Here is a 10,476-nt window from a genome sequence, read left to right as displayed (position 1 = left end):
TCTCTTAAAAACAATTCAGGATTCTTGTCTAGGTGGTCTCGTTCTCGCATAAAGAAAAGTCCTCAGTCTTATTTCGTATTAGTTAATTTTAGTTTAATTTAGTAGTTTAATATAGATTTCCTAGTTTTCCGTAACCCCCCCCCCCCAAAACAATTAAAACAAGTCTTAGTCGTGTCTGTCAGCGTTTGTCAGAGTCTAGTTTGCGTGATACATAGAGTCCTGTGGTTCGATACTCGGACTTGCTTAGACTGTACTACATTGACCGGTACACTTGCCGGTTGTGTGGTTTAGGTTTAGAGAGTCTGTTTTATAAATTTAAAGCTTTGTAGTGTCTAGTTTAGAGAGTCTAACTTAGTTAATTTTATAGTCTGTTTAGCACACATCAGTGTGTTTTGATGTAAAAGAAATAGTCACTTTTATAAATTTAAAACCAAATCGTGTGTAATTTCATTGTAAAAATATGTACGGTCGCGCACACGTCAATGGTCTTCGGTTTCGTACACCACGCCTATTCTATATCCAGCCCATGGATCGAATTAGAAGCTTTCCTGTTGTTAACCATCGCATGAAAAAACTTCGTATTCTCATCGCCGTCTAAGGCCCACTTCGTTCTAGCTCTTTTTCTAAGATCCAAATTCTTTCTGTAACCTGCTTCTCTAATAATTTTTTATTTTCAGCCAAAATCCGCTCTTCTTCTTCTGAAAGATCCATGGACTCCATTTCAGATTCCAAATTTTCCAGCTCCGATAGTGCCAAGTTCTCACTTTCCTTCTCTTTGGATAAAAAATCGTCCCTCCATTCTTTAAGACGGCCTCTAATGAGAGCAAATTTGGCAGAGAGGCTAACGTCAGGGGGATCGAAGGCAACGAAACTCTCTGAAGCTTCTCTCACAGCTTCCTCGAAACCTGACCGACCAATCCACGAGCTAAATACCCGAAAGGGGCGCGGGCCGTAATTAAGGTTCGCAACCTCCAAAATGATGGGGCAATGATCCGAATATCTGCCAGGAAGAACTCTCACGCATGCTTGAGGCCAAGAATTGAAAATTTCCGAGCAAACTAGGAACCGATCCAACTTGCTTAACTTCCTACCATTGTTTCTGATGCATGTGAATTTGCGGCCCTGCATAGGATACTCCTGAAGACCTTTTTCAAAAATAAAGTTGTTAAAATTCTCCGCACACGCCGCTTTAAACTGAGAATTTCTCCTCTCCTCCACAGACCGAACAACATTAAAGTCCAACACCACGACCCGTTTACCCTCGAATTCATCTATCCTGGCCGAAATGTTATCCCAAAGGTGCCTTTTAGCAACAACACTTTGCGGAGCATAAACATTCATAAGATTCAAAAACGCCCCACTGCCAACCAACGAGCCTCTAATAATCAAATAACACCTATTCTGAATTGTTTCTTCCACCTTAAATATTTCCGGGTCCCAGATCCAAACCAACCCCCCTGACAAACCGACTGAAGCAGCAGATGCAAACTCAAAGTTTTTGTCATCCCAATAACCCACGAGACCCTCTTTAGATACCGACTCCAATTTGGTTTCTTGCAAAGCGATAGCCCCAATGTTATTAGACTTTTTAATCTCCTTAACCCAACTAGCTTTAGCTCCACCGATAATTCCCCTTATGTTTAATGAGAGAATATTCATGGTAACATAGAGAACATACCTTCTCCTCTAATAGCCTCGCTAACGAGACCGATGTTGTTCCTGAGGTTTACTCTGATTAGGTTTCCAATATTGAGAGTGGCCTCAATTTCATCCGAAGCCTGCTTATCGAACGTGTCTGCTACATCTTCCTCCCCAACTGCCTCCGTTTGATGGGAACCAGTAATCGGCGATCTGAGCTCTGCAGCTTGATTAATAACCATGTTTTCCTTCGTCTGGTCCTCCATAGGTAATTCTTGGTCTTCAATTTGGATATCAGACTCATTAATTTCCTTGTCTGGGAGAAGGTCACTGGAGTTTTCGAGCATGACCTTATTCAAGTCGAAAATGAACTCCCCATTATCTCTAACCCTTTTATTGGGCCTTTCACCCGAAAGCGGGCTGGTTACCTTACACCTAGGGTGGACTCTGTTTTTGGGCTTCATATTGACAAATCTTCTTTTGGGCGGTCCGCAGAAAAAAAAGAAAGTTTCCTCCCTAGTCTTATTAACCCCAATATTTAAACTGTGGGGACCATAAGCATGCAATGTTGGCTCCATGTTGCAATCATGCAACGGAAACCAACTGTCATTCCCCATAACCTTTTCATTACCTTCTTTATTGGAAGCATCACCACTGCCGTCTTTCTTGTATGTCTTCAACTCTTTGACTTCCATACCCGACCTTTCACTTCCCTCCCTAGGAATTGACGACTCAACTTCCTTTTGGGACTCGCCGGAAGCACCAGAAACCGGAACTATAGGTTCGCCGTCCGGCAGTCTCACCTTACCAACAGAGTCTGGCACCCAATCACTGATCTCCTCTTCCACCCATACCCTGAATTGCTTGTCTTTCCATTTCAGATTAACATGGTCATGAATTCGATCACCTTCACCCACTAACAACCCGATCCAACTCACCGATAAATCTCCGTCGTCCGCCTCCATTTGAGATCCGTGAACTATCTTACTGAAGTGCTCCGCGATGTTGTTTAAAACGTCATTGTCCGCTAAATGCAATGGAACCCCGATAATTTTGACCCAGGCAAGGCGTTCAAAAGGAAGCGATTGACTATTCCATTGATCTACACTCAGAAACCACTCCTTCCACGAACTGTGATCTATCAAAAAGTTGGAGCAAGCTTGTTCCTCGTCAAATTTTAGAAGCATAGACAGACCGCCCAAATAACTAAGAGTTACCTCGGAGATCCTATTGTCACTTAACAGGTTGTTCAAATTCCTCATAATCTTGATGTCCTTACACCTGCCAATAAGAGCACGCCCTATCAACTCACTGAAGGCTGAGGTTTCGTCTGAGATTTCAATACTAGTATTTGCGACTTTCACCGGTCCTCCCGAAGACAATGGCTTATTGTGGTCTACGGCTAACAAATCGCAAAACCTTTTACAACCTCCTTGGTTAACGAAGGAGTTGTTCTGGAATTATAGACCTGTTGTGGAGCACGAACTTCCTTAACCTTACCGTTGTCAACAGTCTTTCTACCACTAGGACCAACGTTCTCCCTTGCGAATTTAGCCAAGTTGGCAACAAGTTTGCAGCCACCCAACTTGGTTCCGTTAATGGCTCTTTCCAACTCCTTAGAATCAGCCACGTTCTTGAAACTTAAGAATCCAAATCTTCTGCCTTCCTTATCACGTTTCCTTGCAATGTAGACTCCCGAAACTTCTCCAAAGACCTTCACAAAGTCCGCCACATCTCAAGTGTTACAGCCTTGAGGAAGGTTAGAGACGAAGAATTTTGTAACCTTTCCTTGAGAGTTCCTTCCATCGACACCTTCCTGTCTTATGTTCTTCGACTTCGGCAAAACATCGTTCCACCTCCCTCCATCCTCCCCCACGTCCATTGAAGAGGGACGAGATCTAAGACAAGTTCAAAGGGCGAATGGATGAGGAATAAACCGACTAGTATGAACGGACTAATCAAGATAGTTCTCAGAATTGATCGATAAGTCCCCGCAAGCTAACTGGAATTACTTCTGCATCGTCGAGCCGCCTTGCCACCTTCTTAGAGAGAGAAGGAGTAACTTGATTAACATATTTTCAACTCACATTTCTAGCACGCTACCTCACTTAACTAATCTGATCACTTAATTGCTTCGGTAATGTTTGACCAAAACAGTATCACCATTTCTGTTGGGATCACCGCTTTTACCCCAAATACTAAGGAAAATGGGGTTTGGCCAGTTGCATTCTTTACTGTCGTCCTATCAGCCCACAAAACAAAGGGTAGTTCTTCTGCCCATCTTCCTTTCTTAGCTCCAAGTCTTTTCTTCAAATTGTTGACAATTATCTTGTTCGAGGATTCTGCTTGTCCATTTGCTTGAGGATGTACCGGTGTGGATGTGATCATTTTAATTCCCCAACTCTTGCAAAACTCAATAGTCCTCTTACTTATAAACTGAGAACCATTATCACAAATTATCTCAGTTGGTACTCCAAATCTAGTCAGGATATTCCTTTTAATGAAGGATACTACTTCTTGGTCTCTAACTTGAACAAATGCTTCAACTTCAACCCATTTAGAGAAATAATCAGTCATTGCCAGTTCTAATCCTGCAAAGTCTTGATATTCGTGCTCTTAGCCAGTTCTAATCCTGCATAGGATCCATTAAAATGATTAGTAATTAACAAGGAATCAAAATATACTTGCAAACTCTTGATATTCGTGCTCTTAGCCAATTCTAATCCTGCAATTAAAGCTTTATATTCTGCTTCATTATTAGTGGCAGGAAACTCACATCTAGTAGCCTGGGGTAATATGTCAACCTGTGGCGATTTTAGTAGTATACCCAAACCTACACCTCTTACATTAGATGCACCATCGGTATATATTATAATGTCCAGGATTCTGAGTTTTCTCCTAGCTGTTGTACTTCTAGGTCTGCTACATTTTGAATATCACTACTGAAATCAGCCACAAAGTCAGCTAAAGCCTGAGACTTTATGGCATTTCTAGGTTCATATACTAGATCATAGGCACTTAATTTCACTAACCATTTAGCCATCCTACCTGACATCTCGGGTTTCCTAAGCACCTTTTTAATAGGATAGTTAGTTTTAACATGAATCCTATGTGTCTCAAAATAATGTCTAAGTTTTGTTGACGCCATAACTAGGGCTAATATTAATTTTTCTAAATGAGAATATCTAGTTTCGGCATCTAATAAACTTTTGCTAGCATAATAGACAGGATATTGCTGACCTTCGTTATCCTTTACCAGGACAACACTTACCGCATTCCCTGATACTGCAAGATACAGGGATAATGGTTTACTATCCTCGGGCTTCATCAATAGAGGTGCAGTTGAGAGATACTGCTTTAATTCCTGCAAGGCTGCTTCATGTTTCTCTCCCCATTCGAATATCTTATTCTTCTTCAGGATATCATAGAATTCCTTGCATTTCTCCGAGGATCTTGATATAAACCTGTTTAATGCTGCTACTCGCCCTGTTAATATTTGAACATCTTTCATATTTGAAGGTGACTTGATATCCAAGATAGCTTTAATCTGCTCCGGGCTTGCTTCTATCCCCCTTTTGGTCACCATGTATCGTAGAAACTTTCCTGCTCCCACTCCGAAATGGCATTTGGCAGGATTTAGTTTCATGTTGTATTGGTCCAGGATATCGAATGCTCCCTTAATATCCTGGTGGTGATCCTCAGCCTTTTTAGATTTTACTACCATGTCATCGATGTACACCTCCATGGTGTCCCCCCAGCTTTTCTTTAAACATCATGTTTACCAATCTTTGGTATGTTGCATCTGCATTTTTTAAACCAAAAGTCATAGCAATATAACAATAAATACCTGTCGGTGTCTTGAAAGTAGTATCCTCCTGATCCTGGGGTTCCATTTGGATCTGTTGGAATCCTGAGGAAGCATCCATGAAGGTTAACATCTCGTGGCCAGCAGTAGCATCCACCATTGAATCAATATGAGGTAGAGGAAATGGGTCTTTGGGACAAGCTTTGTTCAAGTCTGTGTAATCTACACAAACTCTCCATTTCCCGTTTTTCTTTTGCACCACGACTATATTTGCCAGCCATTTGGGAAATTTCACTTCCCTAATCATCTTGCTCTTTAATAATCTTTCAACTTCCTCCTGAATGATTGTGTTCCGCTCTGGAGCAAACTTCCTTCTGTAGGATCGTGTACGGACCCGAACGAGTCGTTCAGAGGAGTTTTGATCAGTTTTAGAGGCGGAAACTAAGAAACTGACTTAGACACAGCTAGCAATTCACTTTAAACTCACTTCTGATTGATATATAACAGATTACACGCAAAAGGAAAACCGGCAGCACCTCGGTATCCAAGTTCACAACTGATGCAAGTGATTTCACTTGGCACATATTTATAGCACTGAGATTCCGCTTGAAACACACCATCACCAGTTCAAGCGAAATAAGGATTGAAGTGATTCCGCTTGAAAGTGACCAAGGTCATTTCAAGCGGAATAAGGTCCATTCAAGCGAAATCGCATACTAAACCACCTAAACCTATTTTCTCGTACAACGTGCCCTGATCTAACCTATTTAGAATAAGACTCGATACAAGACGAAGTCGACAGATGCATGCACTAACAGACTCCCCCTCAGATGTTGACGAGTCTTACGGTGTCGAGTCTTTGCAACTTCAGTCTTGATCCGTCTCTGGGCTTCACTCTTTCGATCAGCATCAACAGACTCCCCTAGCAATGTGCTGGCATTCCTTAAGTTCATCAGCATCATCTGCTTCAGGATTGTAATCTGGCTCTATTCTTAGATTCAGAGTCCTCAGGTATCGGAACCTGTCTCTGTAATACTCAGCTTTGATTCCAAAATCGTGACCTGGCTCACATCCAGCTCAGGCTTCTCATAATCGATTAGCCTGGCTCTTATCTAGCTTAGCATCAGGAACCAGTCAATCCTGCACATCCTCTACCCAACAATAAATTTTACAATTTTAAACATTAACATGTATGCACCAACTCAAACTCTCCCTCAAATCAAACAGAAAATTTATCAATGAAAATCCTGATGAACCACTTGTAAATTTGATTAAAATACATTTGATTAAGAACATACTCCCCCTCACAAAATGGTCATCATGTCTAGCACTTAGAATTTTGAAAATCAGCTCTCCAACACCAGTTGTCGAAAATCTTTTTGAACTTTTCAAAATTTATGCTAAAACACACTAAAATCTTTTGGATTTTTATATGAAATGCAGTAAAGAAATATTTACAAACAATATTTTTTGTGAGTTTGTGTAAGAGGATCATATCAGTTTATGAGACAAATCATCAACACCGTTAAGCTTCATTTCATTTTAAGTTCTAAACAATTCACCTAGATTGTCAGTATACTGGTCCACTTAAATTTTTACACAAAGTTCAACTGATCCGAGATACGATATTAAGTTCTAAACAATTCGCGTGTCCCACTACTTGAATATAGTCCCGTATCCAGATCTCAATATTCAGTCTTACAGGTGAGTATACCTAGATGATATCTGTAAGGGGTTAGATGCGAAACCATGAGAGCTCTAGGTCAGAACTTCCGTTCAGCAGAGAGATGACGGTTCGACTTTTGGTGTGTCCCCTTTAGAGGATCTTTTCTTCAACAACAATGATTATCAATTTTATAGTTTCATCATTTTTGCTGAGGGTGAGCTTATATTTCAAGCAATGCGGAAAGTATTATACGGGGACTAAGTCAGAATTTCCATTCAGCAGAAGTCCCGGGATAATACCCCAGATATCACTGAGTATAAAGACCTAGTATCTCAGAAAGAGGGACCTTTCAAACAAGATTTTGGGGGTTACCCATATATCCAAGAAGCTGTTCCCCACGATATAAGCAAGTTTTTTAGGTTTATATCTCGTCACAATCTACTAAATGTGTAAAAACCTATTGACATATCCACAGTGAGATTGTTTATCACATTTTTATTTCTCATTTCTTTAGCATGTTGTGACAGTCCACTGATGTACTGTCATTTCCTCTTTTCTCAACAAAACTCATTTTTCATTTTATCATGTTTTTGGCTTTTTCAAATTTTCTAATGTTTTTGGATTTTATGAAATTTTTACTCCCCCTAAAATGCAAATACATTTTAAAGAAAGTTTGAAAATAAAAAACTGAGCTCTTGACCCACTTTGTAGAAACAAATGTTAAAAACAAACTATACAAATAAAATGACAACCGATATCGAATTGCTTCAATTCGCCATCCTCCTAGCATAAACAATCAGAACTTTCCTTTTCAATAAACTATTTTCTCATTATGATTTCAAAACACTTAAGTTTGTTTTAATCAAAATGATTTTTCCGGAAAATAGGTTTTGTTTTAACCACATGTAGGGTCGGGTTCATCATTTTGTTCATTCAATCACATATATGAGGATTACATCAAGTTCAAACTAATGACCTTGACGAATCACTTGTAAGATCCAACCTCTTACCACTTGTAAGACCATGTGTAGTGGTGAACAAACATAATGCCCCCACCATGGGGCATTATCCGACACGTGGCATCCTAGTCATCGTTGGGCATTATAGCAAAAGTGGCGTAGTGGGGCATTATGTCAATAAGCCCCATTCAATCATTTCACAATTATTTTTTTTTTTTATTTAAAACATAAAAAACTTCATTAATTTAAAAAAAATTACAATACTTGAAATTAAAAAAAACTGAAAATAAAAAAACAGAAAAAAAACCGAAAAAATAAAATAAAGTTAAAAAAAAGAACATGATCTAGAGTCCATATTTTTCTCTAATTTTTTGGCGATGCATTTGCACAAGGATCAACGCATCGCCTTGTAGGTGGTCGATAGGTTTGGACAAAAACTCAATGTCCTTTTCCATTTGTCTCGCCTCTTGCATCTCGTTAAACTTTTTGGTTTTGGCCACTCGTTCTTTCATAATCTCATAACGTTGGTGGCCGAGGTCGCGAATGTCTTGGAGACGACGGTTCATCTCCTCGAAATCTTCCTTTAACTCGAGATCAGAAGACGACTCGACCGTTTTTTCCCGGTTCCCTTTCTTCTACCGGTGGGTCGGATCAACTCTTCTTGAATTCCCTCGTCAACGTCCACCGCCTCATTTAAATCAACATTGCGGGCATCCGATGTCGGAGTTGACGGGTCAACGGAGGATGATGTTTTTGACTTTTAGCTCGACGTCTACTACTAGACGTCATTGGATTAACTAGCGCCCACTTTGAACTTTTTCGTAGTAGCTCCCAACACTTATAGTACGTGAAAGGGCATTTCGTCCTCTCGAATTCCTCCAAAGTCCTCGTTAAAACCCCGACGTCACTTTCACCGCTCGGGCGAGTATCGTAGTTACGTTGGTAAACTTCTTGGAACGCGTGAGACTTGTTGTTGATGTCGGTCCATTTGCTAGAAATGGAATCTTTGTCCCGATGTTCGCCTTGACCCCACGTGCTAAAAAAGAGTGCACGAACCCTATCCCAAAAAACGGGGCCCGTTTGAAAGTTTGCTACAAATTAAAAAAAAAATTATAAGTTGTATGTTAAAAATTAAAGTAACAAAATTAGTAAAATAATATATATATATATAAAATAGTTACCGGTTTCTTCGTCCTCCGAAATGTCGAGCCACGCCCGAGTCAACGTGAATTCCTCTTCCTTCGTCCATTTAATGATATTTTTTGTACGCCGAGGTTCGTCTTTTTCCTTCTTCTTATGCTACCTTTTGTCGCCTTTCGATTTATCTTGCACCGATTCGGGTTGCGTCTCCGGCACGACATCGACATCGGGTTCGGATTTGGCTTGTTGTGACGGTTGCGACCCGCCGGCTTGACCATACCCGAAGGGGGAGGCACAAACGGAGTGGCGCCACTCAAATAAGCCGCGTACGTTAAAAAGCTCGGGTCCATGTCTTGAAGGTTATACGGGTTTTGCGGTTGGGTTGTGTTCGGGTTCGTGGGTCTTGTGGGGACACCAAAAGGGGGTCGGTATGGATGCATGATTGTATAAAAAATAGGAGAAAGTGGGTTTTTTTTTATAAAAAAAAATAGAAGAAAGTGGGAGAGAAAGTAGGAGAGAAAGTGGGTTTTTTTTTTATAAAAAAATGTGAGAAAGTGGGTTGATATATATATATATATATATATAGTGGGCAATATTTTAAATTAAAAAAAAAATTAATGAATATGACCGTTTGTCAACGGTACAAAATCTCGATCCCCAATACATTTTAAGCGTTTTAATTAAAACGCCGGAGTGATTTTTTTCGAAAATAACGCCCGGTAACGCCGGGTGTAACGGCAACCGGAGCGTTATACGGCGTTATTTTTCAAAATTTAAAAAAAAAACGCCGCACTACGGGCGGTCTAAGTATATCCAAAATATTTAACCACGTGTAGGAATAAAACATCTACACAAACCATTTTACCAATCAAGATGCCGATTCCTGCTTCACACTTACCAATCTGGAAGCTCCGGCATAGTCCATCACCTGTAAAATTTAAACAATTTTTAAACTCTTTCATACAAACAATTTTATCAACAAAGATGCCGATTCCTGATCCACGATTACAAACTTGGGGTCTCCGGCAAGTCAGGTTTTTTAATGAAAGAAAATGTCCACCCAAGCCTGACCAGCCTTGGGTGAAACCAACTCATCTGCAGTTGGGGTGTAAGTTGCTTTCTTTGTAGCATAAAAGTCCTTTACCCCTTTAACTTCACCATCGATCATCTTTCCAAAAATTTTCTTTACATTTCCATTAAAAGCCTTCTCAACATCAAATTCATCCTTTTTAGAATAAAATTGATTCTAGATCTCCACTTTCCCAATT

At 40.1% G+C, this 10,476-nt stretch overlaps 1 protein-coding gene across 1 annotated transcript; it reads right to left on the bottom strand.

Annotated features, from left to right (window-relative positions):
- Nucleotides 1-594: 594 nt before the first annotated feature.
- On the bottom strand, nt 595-1,659 carry LOC110875692. Its single transcript, XM_022123896.1, has one exon. The coding sequence runs from the start codon at nt 1,657-1,659 to the stop codon at nt 595-597; it is 1,065 nt and encodes a 354-aa protein (XP_021979588.1).
- Between the last annotated feature and the right edge of the window lie 8,817 nt (nt 1,660-10,476).

This window comes from Helianthus annuus, chromosome 7, assembly GCF_002127325.2.
Source record: "Helianthus annuus cultivar XRQ/B chromosome 7, HanXRQr2.0-SUNRISE, whole genome shotgun sequence".
NCBI classification, from domain to species: domain Eukaryota; kingdom Viridiplantae; phylum Streptophyta; class Magnoliopsida; order Asterales; family Asteraceae; genus Helianthus; species Helianthus annuus.
The sequence above is the reverse complement of the archived record's forward strand: the minus strand, read 5'-3'. Positions and strand labels throughout refer to the sequence as shown.